A 21,247-nucleotide genomic window follows, 5' to 3' on the forward strand; every position below is an offset into this window, starting at 1 on the left:
ATTTTCATATCCCCATCCTGCCGGCCCACCGGCACTACCTGCGGTTCACGGTAGACCACGAGCACTAGCAGTTCACCGTGCTCCTTTTTGGCCATACCAGCGCCCCTCGGGTGTTCACAAAAGTGATGGTGGTGGTCGGAGCTCATCTGCGCAGATCAGGGGTTTCAGTCTTCCCCTATCTCGACGACTGGATCTTGAAGGCAGGCTCGCCCCGGGGAGTCGTCTCCCACCTCCAGACTACGGCCGACCTCCTGCATTTGCTGGGTATCTCATCAACGTGCCGAAGTCGCACCCGATTCCCTCTCAGACGCTCCGCTCTATTGGAGCGGTTCTGGACACGGCGCAGCTTCAGGTTTATCCTCCCGAACAGCGAGTCTGGGACATTCGGGCTATGATTCCGATCTTTCGGCAATTGTCCTGGGTTTCAGTCAGGATGACCTTGAGGCTGCTGGGCCTCATGGACTTCTGCATCCTGCTGACCAATCATGCCAGATGGCATATGCGGGCTCTGCAGTGGGACCTGAAGTTCCAGTGGGCGCAGCATCGTCCAGATCTCGGAGGGCACTGCACAACAATTGCAGTGGTGGCTCACGAACCAGCATTGGGTCAGTGGCAGATCACTCCTTTCCCCAACCACAGCACACAGTGTTGACGGATGCATCCCTCCTGGGATGGGGCGTCCACATGGGAGAGGCGGTGATCAGAGGCCTCTGACTCCGGTGGCATCCAGGCTCCATATCAACCTTCTAGAGCTCCAGGCGATCCTATTTGCACTGAAGGCATTCCTTCCCTCTGTCATGGGTAGAGTAGTGCAGGTGTTCACAGACAACACCACCGCCATGTGGTACTGCAACAAGCAAGGCGGGGTGAGGTCGTGGACCCCATGTCAGGAGACTCTGCATCTCTGGACATGGCTAGAACATCAAGGTATTTCCTTGGTGGTTCAACACTTAGCAGGTTCTTTGAACGCCAGGGCGGACAAACTCAGCTGCAGTGGATTCTTCACTCCAAGGTGGTGCAAGGTCTCTTACAACAGTGGGGCTTGGTTAGATCTATTTGCCACCGAAGAGAACGCTCAATGTCAGCAGTTCTGCGCGTTGGGATTTCCAAGGCGGCGCTCGCTCTGCAACGCTTTTCATCACGCGTGGAGTTGCGGTCTATTGTACGCCTTTCCGCCTATACCACTTCTACCCAAAGTGATGAAGAAGATCAGGCACGACCGGGCCCAAGTCATTCTTGTGGCCCCGGACTGGGATCGAAGAGTTTGGTCTCCGGAGCTACTCAGAATGAGTGTGGATCACTCGATCAGACTGCCTCTTCGGGAGGATCTTCTGTCGCAGCAGCATGGGACGGTCCTCCACCCGAACTTGTCCAGCCTCCAGCTCCTTTCGTGGAGATGGAGCGGAGACAGTTGATTCCATTTGACTTGCCGCTTGAAGTTTGTGATATTATTCTGGCAGCCAGGCGTCCCTCCACTAAATCGGTATACGCCTGCAAGTGGAACAAATTTGTGGCATGGTGCACAGCAACGGCTGTAGATCCCCCTTCTGCCCCTCTTTCAGAAGTCCTTTTGTTCCTCCTTTCTTTGGCCTGGAAGGGCTTCGCTCTGGGTACTATTAATACCTTTCAGCAATTTCGTCCTTTCTCAGGCTCCCTGACCAGTCCTCTCTTTTCAAGTCCCCTGTCTTAAATTGATTTCTCCAAGTCATTACTCACTTTTTCCCTCCTATTCCGTTTGTAATGCCGCAGTGGGACTTGAATTTGGTTCTTACTTATTTGATGTGTGCACCTTTTGAGCCGCTTCACAACCGTCCTCTTCATTTACTAACTTTAAAGACTGCTTTCCTGGTTGCCATCACCTCCGCTAGGCCTGTGAGTGAGCTCCAGGCTCTTCCCTGTAAACCTCCTTTTCTGTCTGTTCATCCGGACAAGGTTGTGCTCCGCACGCGTCCTTCCTTCTTGCCAAAGGTTGTTACTGCCTTCCACATCGGGCAAACTATCACCTTGCCCACTTTCTTTCCGCCTCCGCATCCTTCCAGAGAGGAAGAAAGGGTCCACAGTCTGGACCCAAAACGTGCGCTCTCATTCTACCTGAATCACACGCAACAGTTCCGTGTGGATGACCAACTCTTTGTTAGCTACGTAGGTTCCAACAAAGGCCAGGCTGTACACAAGAGGACTATCTCCCGCTGGGTCATCTTGTGTAAAAAAGCCTGTTATTCTCTAGCTAAAAAGGAGCCTCTGGTGATGCTGCGCGCCCATTCTACCAGGGCGACAGCGGCTACTACTGCATTAGGACGTGGTGTCCCCGTGCAAGACATCTGTCGGGCAGCCACGTGGGCCTCGCTGCACACTTTCACTAAGCATTATTGCCTTAACAGCCAAGTTCGGAGAGACGGCTTCTTTGGCCGTTCTGTTCTCCGTGACTTTCTGGTCATTGGTTGGTATTGATGGGGTATCTATTCTAAGGTAAGGAATCGATCACTAATGTGTCTCTTTCAGAAGCACAAGTTACTTACCTTCGGTAACGATATATCTGTAAGAGACATTAGTTAGTGATCGAATCCTTACCGCCCCACCCCACCTCCCCGTTCTGCAAACTGATTTCTAGGGTTAAGGTCATCCCTTTCAGGGCCCTAATTTCAATACACCAGTGGTCAGTATCATGCATGGTTCTGCGTTCCTGGCACGGAAAGTCGTGTACAGAACTTACATCAGCACTCTCGGGCGGCTTCTGCGATGTCATCCCAGCGATCACGACGCCTACGACGGACGTGGAGCCGCACAACGCCACCTTCCGACGTGCAGGGGTACTGCTGATGAAAACTTTCCAAATCCAGTCTGACGCCTGAGGGTAATTCTAAGGTAAGGAATCTATCACTAACTAATGTCTCTTACATATCGTTACCGAAGTTAAGTAACTTGTGCGATGTGTTTAGGAAGAGGTGCAGGTCTTGATGTTTGATGGTATTGCTGTAGACCTCGGCGAAACTAAGGCTCTGTCACAAAATTACACTTTGGAGCTAAATTGAAATTCAAAGTTGAATCAATGGGTTTTCTGCAGACGCGACAAGTTCACTTGTAGAAAGCCACTACTTTACCAGGAGACAAGCACTCTCACCCTTGTCACAAGTGTAATTACCATATCTCCCAGAGGGGGTAACAACTCCAGCCCTCTCCTGTAGGAGGATATATATATCTCAACACCCTGGAGTGGACCACACCTGTAGAACCCTTCAGTACCCACTACGAACAACTACTCAACTGCAGGAGACCAGCACATCTCTACCAGGGACACCCACTGAAATCTTCACCTGTAGGAAGACATTGAATTGCACCCTCAGCAGTGCGAGACTGAGGAAGCCTCAGCACCAAGAAGTGTGGACCACCTGTTGAATGTATTAGTACCCAGAGAAGACATTAACTCCATCTGCTGGAAAACCACATATAATTAAGAGCTGGCACGCACTGAAATATTTATCTGTAGGAAGAAATCGCATCACACCTGCTGCAGCCTCACTTGTAAGTGGAAACCTCAGCACCCAGAGGTGTGGACAACTAGTCTTCACCAGTGGAATGCTTTAGTACCTAGAGAAGAGAACTACTCTGTCTGTTGGACAACTACATATAACTCAGAGGGTGTCACCCAATTTCATTGGGTGACACCCAATGAAATATTTACCTGGAAAAGCATCACACCCTCACTTGTAAGAGGATACCTCAGCACGCAGAGGTGTGGAGCATTACAGTCTTCACTTGAAGAACCCTTTAGTACCCAGAGTGGATAAACACTCCATCTGTTGGAAAACCACATATAACTCAGACGGGACGCCGACTGAAATCTTTACTTGTAGGAGGACATCTCATCATCCGGGGTCTTCACATGTTGGATACATCACCACCCAGTGAACTAAACCCCTCTGATCTTTAACTGGAGGACACTTTGTAACCAGAGCAGGTACCTACTCAAGCTATGGGAGAACAGCACATCGGGCAGAGGGGACGTCTTTTACACCCTTTATCTGTGGATGAACAACACATCACCCAAATGGGACAGACTGCTTCTCTCACCTGCAGAAGGTAAATGTATAACAGATGAGACGACTCCTCTAACCCTACCTTGTAGGCAGACACCACATCACCAAGGTGTGACAACCAATGTAGCACAGGTCTCACGGGGAAGAACACTGCGCTGTTTGCAAACAACACCTGTTAAGCTGTGCATGTAGATGAGTTAGGCCAAGGGCTTTACAGCAAGTCTGTGTCTGAGGTCTAATTGCAAACAAAAAATGACCACCCTTCTCTGCCACGTCAGTGCCATGTAAATTCCTTGCTTCCTGCACTGTATCATCCAACTAGAGAAAATCATGTGGCAGTATTTGGTGAACTATTTGAAAACATGCAAAGGACTTACCGGAGGAGAGGCAAATCGGCAAGATGGAGAGCTATTGCAAGCGATGTTGGAAGCTGATCCGGCATACGTAGGCACCGGCACAGGACAGGCTGTAGGAATAAAACTAAGCATTAGGACAGAACGCTTCTCACCAGTGGACAAGGCTTCCTTGGGACAGGTGCCCTTGTTTGAGCGCCTTCCAGAGATCAAAAGTTGCCCTACATCGGGGTTATTTGTTCTGTCATTCTTTGTTTTTCAGCTCTCACCTCTTTAGACTATGGTAATTATGCTTTTCCTTTTAAAATATAGGACTTAAGACAAACTAGAATGAAAAGTGATGACAAATTTTCAAAAAGCTGGGACTACCGCCCTTCCGTACCCCTCCCCATACCCCACCACATAACTCCTTTTATTTTAAAAACTACGGACCAGTGTCCAATCCCAGGGTACAAAACCAGCCAATTCATTGCAAACATGTATAGCTCTATGGGACTACAATACATGGATCTATCACATTTCTAAACCTATTTTGCAGCCAAAATTCGCCCTTAAAAGATAAAAAAATACAAAACCGATTTGCAGAAATAAATTCGCAGTTATGTGATACAACTCTGACCATTAATGTAATTGAACCCTATAGTGGCAGTACAGAGATGACGTTATTCTTCAAGGGTGCTTCTAATGCCATGTTGTTAGCCAAACCCTTAGAGTGTAGCCCTGTCCACCCTTTTGAAGTATGCCCTGTGCCTAGTTGTACCCATCTTCTTATGCAGACTCGGGTACGCGGCATGTATTTGTGAACCCCGCTTAACAAACGATCTGTTTGCCCCTGGGCTTTTCTTTACTCATCTATACAGCAGGTTCGGGTTTTTGTGGGGAGTGGAGGGGGGGGGAGGGGACGGGCTGGAGTAAAGATTACGAAGCACCGACAATCTGGAGAAACTGGAATTTCATAGGAACATAAAAGATTACTGGATGTGTAGTGCAGGTTAACGGTTTACATGAGAAACATGACTGTGTTCCTAAATATCATAAGCACCTCCTGCACCCTCTTCTACGCTCACTTAAGTGTGTATCTTTTGGTTTGAATGTTAGTTTTAGTAAGAATCTGGAACGGTTTGCCTTTGAGTGTGTTCCACATTTGTCTTGATGTACAGTGGTATGGTTTGCATTTCCTAAACTGAATAGATGAGCATAACTCACATGTGGAAAGTCACTCAAGCCCTGCCTGGCCTTGTATACAGGACACCTAACAGATATTTAGAAATGCATTGTGAGCCCCTCACCCTTCTCCTATTCTATAATGTTGCATACATATCTCCATCCACATCCCGCTAACTCACACACCCCTCTGCATCTTGCACTGAGATCCCGCTTTTCCCTCAACGGTCACCACATGTTTCTGTTGCACTTTTTGTTTGTGCCTGTTAATGAGGCACTGTGATACCATGTGTAAATGAAACATACATGGCTACCTACAAATATAGACAATTGAATAACTACATCAGGATTCCTAATGTTGGCAGCGACAAGATAGACGCTTAGTGTTATAAAATAAGTTGCATTATCTTCGCACAAAAGTGTAGTGCGCACAATGCCACTAACAGCCATCAAAGACATTAAGGAAGAGACCACACCAGTTAGGAAATCATTGGGGATCATCTCAGATACGTACATTTTTTGACTGCTGACACTTGTTCCAAAAAGGGGTGGTTGAAAAATGAATCTGCAAAAGAAGAGATCAAATGCTAAGATCAGGCAAATAACAATGAATTGCAAGGCAACACAAAGTTTCCACACAGCTAATTAGTTCGACCTAAGTCTCATTGAGGCGACCCTCTATCACAGTCATTCCCAAACTTGACTCCTGAGGACCCCCATTGAGTCACCACTGGAAGCCGGGGACACCCAAGTAATTTGTATGATTTAAATTTCAAATATTAAAACAGTAATTCGGGAAAAAAACACGTATGCGCACAAAATAAATACTCAAATTACTAAGGCTTTTGGGTCCAGATGTACGACCATTTCATTTAGCGCCTCGCAATTGGCAACACATTGCAAGTGGCAAAGTGCGAGTCGCTACATGAAATGTACAACAGTGTGTTTAACACGGTTTGGGATTCCCAATGGGGTCACAAATTGTGAGGCTCATAAATATTAATGAGCCTCTCGCAATTTGCAAGCCCATTGGGAATGCCAGCCCTCCCAGGGATGGTGCCCTGCTGGGCTCAGCAGACCACCATGTCTGGGACTGCTTTTAAGTAAAGCATTTTTTTTTAAAATGCAGCCCGTTTACATGCATTTAAAAACAAGCATTAGAAATGCAATCGGGCTCGGATTTATTTGAGTTTGAGCTAATGGCATTGTAAATGCCAATGTATTGTTGCTATGTGTTATGGAGTGTGTTCATGTGGTGTGTACTGCCAGTGATCTCCTTGTGAGTGTGAGAATATTGCACCGTTACTGCCTGTGATGTCCTTCTTGTGAGTGTGAGAAGCTTGCACCTCTGCTGCCTGTGGTCTCCTTGTGAGTGTAAGAAGCTTGCACTGCTGCTGCCTGTGATGTCGTTCTTGTGAGTGGGAGAAGATTGCACCTCAGCTGCCTGTGGTCTCCTTGTGAGTGTAAGAAGCTTGCACAGCTGCTGCCTGTGATGTCCTACTCACTACTCTACTCACTACTCTGCACTCACTACTCACTACTCTACTCACTACTCTACTCACTACTCACTACTCACTACTCACTACTCTGCACTCACTACTCTGCACTCACTACTCACTACTCTACTCACTACTCTGCACTCACTACTCTACTCAATACTCACTACTCACTACTCACTACTCTGCACTCACTACTCACTACTCACTACTCACTACTCACTACTCTACTCACTACTCTACTCACTACTCTACTCACTACTCTACTCACTACTCTGCACCCACTACTCACTACTCTGCTCACTACTCACTACTCTACTCACTACTCTACTCACTACTCTACTCACTACTCACTACTCTGCTCACTACTCACTACTCTACTCACTACTCTACTCACTACTCTGCTCACTACTCTGCTCACTACTCTGCTCACTACTCACTACTCTGCTCACTACTCTCCACTCTACTCACTACTCACTACTCTACTCACTACTCTACTCACTACTCTACTCACTACTCTACTCACTACTCACTACTCACTTCTCTACTCACTACTCTGCACTCACTACTTTACTCACTACTCTACTCACCTCACTACTCTACTCACCTCACTACTCTACTCACTACTCGACTCACTACTCACTACTCTACTCACTACTCACTACTCTACTCACTACTCACTACTCTACTCACTACTCTGCACTCACTACTCACTACTCTACTCACTACTCTACTCACTACTCACTACTCACTTCTCTACTCACTACTCTGCACTCACTACTTTACTCACTACTCTACTCACCTCACTACTCTACTCACTACTCTACTCACCTCACTACTCTACTCACTACTCTACTCACTACTCACTACTCTACTCACTACTCTGCACTCACTACTCGCCACTCACTACTCACTACTCTACTCCTCACTACTCGCCACTCACTACTCTACTCCTCACTACTCACTGCTCACTACTCTCTACTCACTACTCACTACTCTGCACTCACTACTCACTACTCTACTCACTACTCTCCACTCACTACTCTACTCACTACTTTCTACTCACTACTCTACTCTCCTCTGCACTCACTACTTTACTCACTACTCTACTCACTACTCTGCACTCACTACTTTACTCACTACTCTACTCACTACTCACTACTCTACTCACTACTCTACTCACTACTCTACTCACTACTCTGCACTCACTACTCACTACTCTACTCACTACTCTCCACTCACTACTCTACTCACTACTCTGTACTAACTACTCTACTCACTACTCTACTCACTACTCACTACTCTGCACTCACTACTCACTACTCTGCACTCACTACTCACTACTCACTACTCTGCACTCACTACTCACTACTCTACTCACTACTCTACTCACTACTCTACTCACTACTCTACTCACTACTCTACTCACTACTCTACTCACTACTCTACTCACTACTCACTACTCTGCCCTCACTACTCTGCCCTCACTACTCTGCCCTCACTACTCTGCCCTCACTACTCTGCCCTCACTACTCTGCCCTCACTACTCTGCCCTCACTACTCTGCACTCACACGGACAAACAGTTGTACGGCAACACTCTCCGTAGAAACCTTCTTTTAAACATAAATATATTTTATTTCATGTTAAGAAGTATATATAAATAAAACAAATATTGTTATTACAAAATATGTGAATAACTTTTAGTCAATGTAAGTATTTCTTTAAAAAACATTACATTATTTCAAATAAATTCTATACGTAAACTTTAAGATGCATGCAGAGGGGTGGGGGCAAACCTGAATTTGTCAATATTTGTGAAGCACAGCTTCGGCGTTTCCTCTGCACTGGGAGGGGTCAGAATTAAGGGTATGGAAAAAGTTTTTTTTTATTTTTTACACAGGCTACTTTTGCCAAGTGTCTGGATTCCGACATTCAAGTTGGAGAAGTTCCTCAGTTTAATTGCATCTTTGCCCGTGTAAATATGAGCCACAGGTCAAGATCATTTCCAACCTGATCGAAACAGCCAAGATGGAAATTGTACACAGAGCTTTTCTTTGCAGTTGTTTTTTAATGCACAAAAGCACATTAAGCAACTGCCTCTCCAAGTTTAGCTTCTGAGACACATTGTCCCATATTTATAAGGGAAAAGCATAAAAAATTCACAACATCGTAAAACTGCCAAGGTTTCCAAAGACGTTGGCTTCATGCAATGCCTGTTTCTGCAGCGAGTTCTGGATGTCTGCTACCAACGTGTAGCATTTCCAGTGTTCTCTCCACTCTCAATGTCCTTAAATTCTATTTTTTACTGAATGTCTTCGGTGAATGAAGTACCAAGTCGCCATTTTGAGAATGAAAGCTTCGACACTCCTTAACACTATTCCATTGCCAGGAAGCCCATTAAGGAATTTCCATATGGTTCATGGCATCATCTCTCGTTGCTGACATACCATCGAAGCCCAGCATGCAGGGGCTGAAACATTTTGCACTAACAGTGTTAAGGCACTAGGATTGCGAAGGGTGCCGCGGGCAGAGAGCCGGAGCGTTAATGCACCACACTTCCTCAACGTTCTCTCAGTGTCTTTGCCCTTTAAACGAAAGCCTCTCTCCGTTCTGGGGCTTTGGAACTCTCCCCGGCCTTCGGCGTGCCTGGCAGCGCTTCTCCTGCCTCTTCGCGGTGAAACTGACCCGGCCCTACCAACGCTCACGCATCGGGCGTGAGCACGCCTGTGCCGGCCCCGGCTCTTCCTCTCGGCTCGAGGACAGAGTTAAAGGCGGGCCGGCCCAGCGGTGCAGGAGGGCTCCGGGAGCAGTGCGGGCGGCAGGGGGAGGCTCGGAGTCCCTGACGGGGAGTGCAGACGAAGCCTTCAGCTTTCACTCACCCGTGGGGGCTCTGGGCACTCGGCGACTTCCAAGGATTCCAGCGGGAGGGGCTGGAGCGCGCTCACGGCTGCAGGCAGGCACACAGAGCAGAGCGGTGAGAGTCTGGTGAAAGGAACGGCTCGCACCGCGGGGGATATTAACAGTACCTTGGCACTTGCAGGCAGGAGCGGCAACCAAGGGGAAGACAAACGTTGCGGGCCCCTAGCCCGGGGTGACTTCACGAACACTTCCTTTTTCTTCAGCGGGGGTCGGCACAGGCTTGTGCGACTCCGGCGATCGGGGGCACTTTTGGATCTTGACGCCAGCGGGCGTGTGCAATCAGGCAGGCGCGGCCCGCGACCCTTGGCACGACGGTGCGGGGGTCTCCTCAGCGGGGGCGGCGCGGCCTGACAAGCCTCCAAGATCACGAAGCGGGGTCACAGGGTACGGACTGTGCAGCTGTCGACCAAGACGAGCATGTATGAGTCATCTTCTGTGAGCCTCGCCTGCTGCCTCTCGTCATTTAACATTGAACGCGCTCACCGCTGTGAACGCGTTCGCATCATCTGGCTTGCATTACACGGGCACTCTGACAGCTCGTAATTAAGATTAATCACTCTGCCATGCTCGTTCTCGCACACAAAATGCCACATCGGGCACGCGTACATTACTTACAGCCTATCACTTCAAGGCTACTACATACACAGCACAGGGAAGACGAATCACTGACCAGATGCCAGAAAACGCAAAGGAATGTGTGGAATTCCTCTCACCAAGGCCCTTCTTCTTCTTTTTTTTCTTATAACATTAGGATCTCGAAACTCCTCCCCCAGGGGGAGGAGTCCGAGCCCTAAAAAAAGAAAATGAAACGTTTTAGTTTAATTTTTTAAGGGCAGGCAGTGGTCCTGGGATCACTGCCTGCCCTTAAAAACATAATTTTCCATGCATTGTGAAAGGGGTCCTCTGGGGACTTGAATTTACCATCTACTTGAAGTAGGTGGTAATTGCGAGTATTTTGCAACCGCAATTGCAAAACATATGTACATGGTTTTGAGACTCGCTATTTGGAAGGGAATGCCCCTTCCAAATAGCAAGTTCCAAAACCTATTTGGCGAGTCACAAAAAAATTGCGACTCGCAAAATAGGCTATGTACATGGCCCAATAGGTTTGCGGACCCGTTTGCGTATATAAAAACGGGTCATACATCTGGCCCTTAGTATTTTATATTGAAGGAATTTGCAAACAAGGAAGACATTTAATGGGAAGGTTTGTGCCGCATCTCCGTGACTAACTTTTAAATTGTTGGTTTTATTTCGCAGTACGAGGTCTTTTAACAGCATCAGGTTAATGAATGACAGGGAAAAAACATAAGTAACTAACTGGTACCAATCAGTTTGCAAGCAGCTCTTTGATGACAGTTTATAGGTCTCTCTGTAACAAAAGAATCTCTGTGACAAAAGCAGTAACCACAGACCTATATACATAAAATACTGCTTTTTAAAATGCGTTTTACAGGTTCTCTGCAGTAGGCATATTAACCCTCTGTGCTACATTAGTTAAGTCAAAGCTGCCACTGAGCAAAACTCATCTCTCTCCAGCAGGTACATTAATCACTGGCATTATCTTGAAACGTTTATTGTTGCTCAAAAGCTGCTAATAATACAGGAAACGTTGCTGTGCTTTTAAAACTGCTGCCTACGGACCCCCTGGGAATGTGTCAAGGACCCCTGGGGGTCCGCAGACCCCAGTTTGGGAAACACTGCTCTACCAGGTTCCTAGATCTAGGAAAACGTATTTTTGGCTTCAGCTCCAAGTGATGCTTTCTTCAGGACTATTTCTATCTGATTAGCTTCAAATCTAAGAGCACTGTGGTCCGCTATAGCTCCTATATATCCTTATATCGTGTTAAGTTAGCATAGGTACATTTGAGATTTAAACGCCATTTTTCCTTTCTTGCAACTTCTGCACACGACCCTTAATTGTTGACTTAGCTTTCAACCTAGTGGTTTGCCGTGGTGTATGTGAGAATAATATGTTATTGCTCTGATATCAGTTTTGTTTAATAAACCATGTCTGCACGGAGAGTGCTGAAGTTTCAGGAGCAACACGATATGGAATTGTTATGAGGTCTGATCTCCACGCCTTCATAGTCATAACACAAGTGCAGCCTTTGCCAACTTGGGCTTGAGGCGGGATTGATATTGCTTTGCACGAGAATTGTTAACACACTTGATGCGGTGCACATGCAGAGAGAGCTGGTGTATGCTGATGTGATTCCTTCATGCTAGGACACTAAGGTATGGGCCCGCCCTAAAACAACCCAAAGAGACCTTCTTAGCTAATAATATAATATATGTGTTAGGGAGGGTGAGATATAAGTGTTGTTAACTCTTATTCATTACAGCATGTTAACATGCTGTCACCATTCGCTTTTTATGTCTTAGTAACTATGCTGATAATTTTGATACTGATAATAAGTATACTTGTATTATCTAAGATACTGCGCCTGAGAAGACGGCATTAGTAAATAAACATTTCAAATGCACATGTGTCTTCTTTACTCCATGTTCTGGTTTGTAATGATAATATAACGAAAGAGTGTTCATGAGTCCCACGTACCCTGAGGTACTGTAAGTTCATGTTCTGGTTTGTCTAAACATTGGGAGTTTGATATGTCCAATGAGACACTGTAGCTAGCTCGGTAAGGGGTGAGTTGGTTGCTAAGGTAAGTTTTGGGACACCCTAATTTGCCGAGGTTCCACTCCTCTGTGCACAGTTCTGTGTGAGTACAGAAACCCTGCAACATGGCGCCCAACGGTTTCGGTGGTCTTATATCATGACACTCGAGTAGTTTATCGTTCATGCCTTAACCCCTTCACGTCCGTTTCCGGAAAACGGGGTGTTGGTGAAACCTACCTATTTTTTGAAATAGGTCTTTATTCAAGCTTGATTCTTACTTAAACGGTTTCTTTGAATTACTACCCAGTTGTGCTACAAAGTATTCTTTGTGTTTTCTTGTTTCCAATTCTGTAATGGCGGCAGCGGTGGCTATTGCGCAGCATAGTCGCGTAGCGGTACGCAACCATCTTCAGACGTACCAGGTCCCAGTAGATGGGATGGCTGTGATTTTCGTGGTATGTGCAGATCCGGCGTTTCCTTACGAGTTGTTTTACTCTTGGGTTACGTTTCCGGCTGTGGACGCTAATTCTGGTTTGTTCCACTCCTACACCGCCTCGGATGTCCCGGCTGAATATACGCCGTACAGGGCATTGGAAATACCTATTGATCATTGGCAGCATCGAGTTTGGTTTGATGGCGCCCTCCCCCACTCTTTGTCCCCTGCGAGGTTAGGTCCACTCTCAATTCCAGGTACTAATTGGCCTGCGTTGGGTGGCTTTACCCCGCACCCGAATCACGGGGCTTGTACCCTGGCAGAAATTCGCAGGCTACATGTAGTTTCCATTTCCGTGATTCGTGCTTTAGTGCAATACATCGGTCGACATCTTCCTGGTGGTCCCCAGGGGGGTGCGGCCGCTCCCTTGGAACGAGGCGGAATGCGTCTCAATCCAGTGATGGTAAATTCGGTTTTTGGTGCGCGTCCTGTTGACAACGATGACTTCCCATTCTGGCTAGCAGAGAAGTTTGATCAACTGGAGGCGGTTTTTCCGAATTCTACTCCTGCTGATAAACATAGAATGTTAACGATTACTCTACCGAAGGATATTACTCCTGAACTTGCTGACTGTGAAAGCTGGGGAAAAACATTTGCGGCAGTTTATACAAGGTGCTTCGGCACCCCGTCTATGACTGCCCTGCCTGAAATCATTAGACGTGTTCAGAATGATCACGGTCCAGAGGCAGCGGTTGAATTGGGTATGCGCCTGTGTGGTTCTTTTGAGATTGTAAGTGATCTCATTCTCTCCAATGTTAAAGGAGATGCAGTTAACTTTCAGGTTTTGAATGCTTTGGCTGCTCTGCCCGATGCCGACAAACCCCGCCAGTTAGCAAAGATTGTAGTGGCCGCTTATAAAACGATTGGCCGCACAAGTAGAGGTCTAAAATATTTTCCAGTAAAGGAGAAAAAACAACCACAGGGACAATCTGCAGTGACAGATGCCCAGCCCAAGTCCAAGAAACCGAATTGGCCTAAAAAACAGACACAGGGGAAGCAGACAACGCAGACTCAGGGTACTTTTCCTGCAATACAAGCTCCTGCGCCACCCGAAAAAGTTTATGATTTGCGCGACCGCGCGATGATTAAATCGCCTGATCGTTTTCAGGGTTCTGATCAACGCTCTCCTCGTTCCTTTCAGGACACATCGGCCCCGAAGACCGGTGGAGGAGGAGGGGGTGGACGTGGACGTGGTGGCCAACAGGGACGTGGTCAGTCCCGCCAGACGGACGGCGCAGTGAAGCAGGAGGATTCTACGCCTAGGCGTCCGCAGTTTGCGAAAAAGAAAGTCGCAGCCTTAACAGCGCATCGATATGCCACAGATAGTGAGAACGCGGCTTCGGAATCTGACGTGGGCTCTGACCTTGCTGGACAGCGCGGCGGAGATAACCATAGTCAGAGAGGCGCTGCGTCCACTACTGAGGGTGACAGCGACTGATGTCTACGTTGTGATAGAAACAGCGGATACGAGACTTGCTCCCCCTGAAAGACTATATGAAATTGTCCTGTTAATTGAAGGTGACATACAGCGTACCGTTAAAGGTGTATTTTGGGAGAATCTGTCTTCTACATATGATATTTTACTTTCGGAGGCTGACTGGCCCCCACCTTTTGTGCTCGCGGCGCCGCGAGGGGAGGAGGTGATCCTACCCAGTTTCGCGAACACTGTCTCGAAAGAGCATGCGCAGCATTTTGCAGAAGAGTGGGCTCGGGCTCTCGCGCCGGCTCTGTACCGTAACCAATGTGGTTGGGATAGATTGTCGCCTTGCCACGAAATTCCGTTGCGGTCTCAGCCGCAGCCTCAACCTCAATATCCCATTCGGCGTGAAGCAAAATCTTCCGTCGCGGAAATCCTTGAACAATTGAAATATCAGGGAGTTATTGAAACGTGTGTGTCACCGATGAATAATCCCCTTTTTACTGTGAACAAACCTGACGGATCATATCATTTGGTTTTGGATTACCGGCATTTAAACTCGCATTGCCGTAACTGTGCTGTACAGAATACCCACGGCTCTGCCCTAGTGGATAGTCTCGTGCGTAAGCGTTTCAAGACAACGCTTGACATATCCAATGGTTTTTATGCCCACAGATTGGACAGCTTTAGCTCCCAATGGACCAGTTTTACGAGCGCTGGAGTCCAAAAGCAATTCCGGCGTCTTCCAATGGGCTACAAGAATAGTCCTGGTATATTTACCGCTCGAATTGTCTCTATTCTGGAGGCACTCGACCCTGATGCTTTTTCGTATGTGGATGACATATATCTCACAGACGACGATATTTGGGAGCATCTGTGTCGTGTAAATTCTGTTGTTTGCAACTTCGCAGACATGGGTTACAAATTTAACTTTGCAAAATCGCACATTGCTGAACACACAGTGTTGTTTTTGGGCTATGAGCTCAACAATGAAGGTAGAGGTTTGGCTCCTCACTTCTTAGAGAAGTGCGCACAATTGCGCGCTCCAACAACACTGAAAAAATTACAATCTTTACTGGGCTTTTTGAATTTCGGCAGGACTTACATTCCGGAATATGCCCAGCGTATCAAGCCTTTGTATGCTTTGATACAACCAACTTTCTCGAAATCATGCTGGCTGCCTGAGCATTCAGCCATTTTGCAATCCTTGCAGGCTGATCTGCTCGCTTCTAAATATTTACTGACTCGTGATAACCACACCAACCTGGTAATAAGAATAATTCCTGGGACGGTGGGTTTCACGTACCTCACTTTTAATGAAGGTGACACAGTACCTATTGCTTACAAGTCACACTTGTACACTTCGGCTGAGATGCGGTTTCCCACAGTGGAAAAGGTTTTAACTGCTGTACAGATGGCAATTCTAAAAGAACGAGCACTGTCTCAGGGGAAACGCATGCTAGTGGTAACACCCTGTCCTCACTTGGAGGCAGTCACGAAAGCCAGTGTACCGAATTCAAAGGCTTTGCACCCTCGGTGGATTCAGTGGGCAGCGTCATTGTCATCCACGGATGTCATGTTTATTTTTGACGCTTCCTTACGGTCGCAGGAGTACTTGCAGTATGAATTCGTTCATCCTGCTCCTCTGGCTATGCGACCTTTGGAGGACTTCCATTGCATCATTTACACTGATGGGTCGGCGCAGGTTGCGCATGGCTCTAAACATGCCTACGTTTCCGCATGCGCCATTGTGGTCGGTGCTATGTTGAATGATGAGTTCATTTCCAGGGAAGTGCACACGTTGCCCCTGGGAGACTGCACCGCACAATTGGCAGAGCTTCGTGCTCTTTTACTAGCGTTGGAGTACGCAGATCCAAGTGTTACTACTCTAATTGTAAGTGATTCTTACTACTGTGTCCAGTCTTACAATGAAAACTTGTTCTTTTGGATTCAAAATGATTTTCATGATTCCAAGGGTAGCACAATAAAACATAAAATGATCTGGGTTCGAGTGGCAGAGCTTAAGGCTATGTTGCCACTCGTTTATGTGATTCATACTCTTGGTCATCAGCGCGTAGGAGTTCACGCTGTTGGCAACTCGCTTGCTGATGAAGCAGCGAAATCAGCAGTATCTACATACTTAGTTGCAGCAGTTACTAGGTCTAGAACCAAGATTGATAGCGACATCTTGGCAGCGATTGCTGCCTCTGAGAAGGGAAGTAAACATCCTGCTGGATTCCCTTCGAAGTATAAATACCACTTAAGTCCCGAAAAGGTTCCTTTTGTGACAATTCCTGATGTTGGGGAACGGCTGATTCCCAACTCGGATCGCAGAACAGACTTGATTACAGCGGCTCATGAAGGTGTGGCGTCTGCGCATGCGGGCGTCTCAGCCACTGTAACGCAACTACAACAACGTTTCTGGTGGCGGGGACTGTACAAACAGACGCGTGATTATGTCCTTCTTTGTGACATATGCCAGCAGATTAAACCTTCAACTGCTACGCGTCCGCCACAGACTCAGTTGTACATTTCTAATAAACCACTAGGCTGTGTTTATTTAGATCACTGCGGTCCTTTTTCATCTGATACTGCGTATAAGTACATCTTAGTAGCAGTTGACTCATGCACACGCTTTGTGTGGGTATGGCCACATCGCAGCGCTGATTCACGGACTGTCATTAGAGATTTGCGTATCTTTATAGGGATTTTTGCCTGTGGTACCTTCCATTCGGATCAGGGTCCGGCTTTCGCCTCTAAGGCGTATAAGGATGCCATGACTTCGATGGGGGTCCAAGTCAAGTTTTCGTCACCCTACAGACCTGAGGGTAATAGTGTAGTTGAACGAATGAACCGTGATTTAAAGCAATCTTTGACAGCCCGAGTTATAGGCACTGGCAGAAACTGGCTGGCTCACCTCTATGGCGTGCAGCGTGCTCTTAATAATCTCCCTAGAAGGTCTCTGGGTGGGCGGACCCCATACGAAATGCTCTTTGGCATCAAGATGTACGTCCCTGACCTTGACGGTCTAGACTCTGTGGTTCGCGCCACTTCCTTTGACGCAGATGAACATTGCAATGTTTTACAGAATCTACAAAAGACCAGAGACACTCTTGCAAAGGAACATTTGCCCTCCACACCAGATGATGCGTTGCAGATCCCGGTAGTTGGCTGGCTACCCCAAGTTGGAGAACTGGTTCGAGAGAAGATCGACAACAAGAAAGAGTTTGGTCCCTCCTATCGAGCTCCAGTCCCAGTGCTTGGAGTGAAGGGCACAAGAACAGTCATTTTACCACCACTTCCAGGTCGTAAGGAAAACAGGTTTATTTCTATTGACAATGTCAAGATACACAGAGTGGCCGATTCTTCTTAGCATGACACCGGCTGTTTCCTGTCCTTCCATTGTGAGAAATTCAATTATGCCCACTGCCTCTAATATTGAACCTGAAGTGGCCATCGAATTACCTGCTGTTTCCAGTCCATTATTGAATAATTTGCCCGGAACTAACATGGATGAGACAGACTATACATACCCCACTGATTTGTCCATGCCTGACCTGCAAGCTCGTTTAGCCACGGAATCCAGATTTTCATTTGACTCTGCTTCCCTTGCCTCGAAAAAACCCTCTCAAATTGCGGTATATGCTAGCCTGTTTAAAAAACATTTTTTGATTCCTCCTTGGATATACATTTGGCTGGTCCTTTTTTCGGTTTACCTTTTTATGTCAATTGGTTTTGTGTTTTATTTTTTTCGGATTATGAATGGACACTATGTCGAGGAGAGAACTTGCATTACTCATTTAAATGGAACATTGGCCCCACTTTCCTCTTCACATTCTACACACAGATTAAAAAGAGACTTGACTTTGGTTAACATCACAGCATGGCCTGTTCTGGATGGAATCGCGTGGGATGCAGTTCGTTTTCAGATTCATGGCCCAACGGAAGTCGTTAATGTTCCTAATGTACTAAGAGTTAATATGGGGGATGTGGTGAAACAAAACATTCCTTCTGATGATTGGGATGTTAATGCTGTGGAAAGTTTGTTTTCTGATTTGAAATACTATGCTGCTTTTGATGCTGAGGATTTATATTTAGAATCTGCTAATTATGGTGAATTGTTCTGTTACCAACATTATGGCAATCACTTCTTACACAAAACATCTTCCCGAAGGGAGGCTGTTAATTTTACTCAGTGGGAACATTGCCCAGCTCCTACACAAGGGAGTTCAGAAACGTTTCTTAAAAAGTATACTTATTTCACTGACTTTAACCAGTCCAATCCCGAGTCCTTTTATTTTAAATTTCACAAACAGCCACTGTCCAAGGTTAGACTTACCGATACAAAATTGTTGTACTCGAAGGCCTTCCTAGATCAATTAGTTACTGGGGGCTATGAGTTATGGAAGGAAACAATAGACCTTAAATCAGTTTGGGGTTCAAGGGCCTGGCAGGTACGAGGCACTGAGGCTTTGCACCGTGCATGTCTCATCCCAAATCATATGTTGTTTTTAAATGAAACCATTTCCCAGACCACATGCTTTGGATTGGCTACATCTAAAAGGTTAAACACCCCGTCTTTCCCGGAGTTGGAGGAATATGAGAATTGGAGTAATTTTACTCAATTGTCCATTAAAGATATACAGGCTCTGCTTCTTAATTCCTCCTTTAACATTTCCAGTATGAATCCCAGGGGTTGGCTGCTTTGGCACCGTAGTGCAGATTCTTGCCAAAAAAGATTTTTGAATATATCTGACGGTTTTAAGACTGTTAGATCTGATCCCCGGTTTGATTTGAGTCATACTGTCACCTCTTACTCTGTGGGCAAGTTGTGTCAGGCTTGGCTGAAACATTCAACTTTACCTGCGGTTAAGTATCACCTTTCCAAACTGAATGCAGACGTGGATTTGAATGATTTCATTAAAGGCCCAGCTAGTGGCAGGTCAAAAAGGTGGTTATATGGGGTTTACAATGAAATTTGGAAACTCTCACAGATTGAGGCCGCTTCACGCCTTAGGGCTATTGATCAGGCGAATCTTGAGAAAGTGCTTGCAGTTGTTGACAATAGCATTAACGTGCTTTCCTCTAGAATTTACACATTAGATAATATTGTGTCGTCTGTTGTTGATATTGTGCATGATGAAGTGTCAGTATTATACCATGGTCAAAATCAATTACGGTCAATCATGCAGTTTGCATGGACACTTCAGACTCTGAAAATGGGTAAAGTTCCCTGGGGATACATGAACGTTTCCTCTTTATTTTCACCGTTTAATTTGACAGACAAACAACGCTTGCTTTCAATGCGTGATGCTTCCTTTTCTATGCTCCATATTGAAAGGTTGGAATCTTTACCTTTTTCTGTGGCAGAAGCCACTACTGCTACGTGGCTTATCCACGGTTTAATAACACTGCCTTTTGCTTTATATAAGTTTTCAAATTGTATGAAATATGTGCCAATAGGTCGTTTTGAACCCTTAGGTAGCGGTTTTCTTCATGAGGTCTGGTCACTCCCATACACATACAGATGTTTCAAGGATGAACAAGAAGTTTATCTAACAGGGGATGAGTGTACTGAGACGCCAGATCATTCTTTAATGTGCAGACACATACAGTTACACGGTTCATGTAACAAGGACCGACCGAATATGGCTTGCGTTATACAGGGCACGCCAGTTCCTGCTATCATCCCCACGTTTAAATTGTTAGAGAATGGTAGTTATTTAATGCTCAATAATGAAAACTGTTGTGGTTTAATTAAAGGTATAGCTTTCATAGTAACAGTTAGTGAGCGAGTTATTTGCTGCAGAAATGTTCTTTATCCTCCCACACGTGAACATAGGGAGTCTTCCATTTGGCCACAGATACCGACCTTGGGAGCAGAATTCAGCGGCATGGCTAGAATAAGAGCTCTATTGTCCCAGAAAGAGGTGGCCTTGAGCTCGGCCCGTGAAACTTTCGTGCTTCACATTGCTAACACCCGTACGGAGGTTCAGGCTCTTTTAAATACTGATTTGCCTTTGCATTTCGGAGCCATGGTCCGTTCTATCTTTAACGCATCCTCCACAACGGGCCTAGCACATTTTTTTAAAGTTGTTAGCGGTGGTCTCGTGACTTCCTTTGAGAAGATTTTTGGAGTCATCCCTGCCTTCTTCCATTCTATTTTTTCATCCTTATTTGGAGGGTTCCCGTTTTTACTTGCATTTGCGGCTGGCGCATTGGTGGTTTTCTGCCTTTTTAAATATGGATGCCCTTCCTGTGCAAAACCTCGCTCAGCTGCTACTGACGCGGTTTCGCAACCGCATGCTTGATTATTATGGCACACTGCCGTTGGCGACTCTAAGCACGGCGTTTGGATTATCTTTTCGGTTCTCCTATTTCACCTGTGTCCAGCCTGTATTTCGCTGCCTGACCTGTGATTTCCTTTGGGCCATTGATTTGTGTCTCTCCGGACCAATATCTTCTGACGTCGATTTTGATCAACTGATGAGTCCTATCATTGCTCACGAGTTGGTTTGTTCTGACGAAAGGATTATGGCCTTGGCGGTGGCACATGGACTAATGGGTCCCTGGGATGTGTTGTCGGCAGCGCGAAATTTCTTGGAACGAAGTTTTCTTGAAAACCCACCGAGCTGTCCTCTGATGGTTATAGAGGATCCGGTGCTGGAAGATCACGTATGTTCCTTTCATCTTTTAAATTGGATGGCTGAACTGTTTTCGGATGAGGACAGTGACTTCCTCCTGGAG

General features: G+C 46.4%; 1 protein-coding gene across 1 annotated transcript in view; it reads right to left on the reverse strand.

Moving 5' to 3' along the window:
* The window catches only part of ULK2 (unc-51 like autophagy activating kinase 2), a 565,259-nt gene that overhangs the window by 212,133 nt on the left and 331,879 nt on the right, over positions 1-21,247 (reverse strand). Inside the window, exons 11-12 of the mRNA XM_078679911.1 lie at positions 6,069-6,119; positions 4,415-4,503 (exon numbers count right to left, since the gene is read on the reverse strand). Coding sequence (XP_078536037.1) covers positions 4,415-4,503; positions 6,069-6,119 — 140 coding nt within the window. The remainder of the gene's footprint in view (positions 1-4,414; positions 4,504-6,068; positions 6,120-21,247) is intronic.

Source organism: Lissotriton helveticus, chromosome 3_1 (assembly GCF_964261635.1).
Source record: "Lissotriton helveticus chromosome 3_1, aLisHel1.1, whole genome shotgun sequence".
NCBI classification, from domain to species: Eukaryota; Metazoa; Chordata; class Amphibia; order Caudata; family Salamandridae; genus Lissotriton; species Lissotriton helveticus.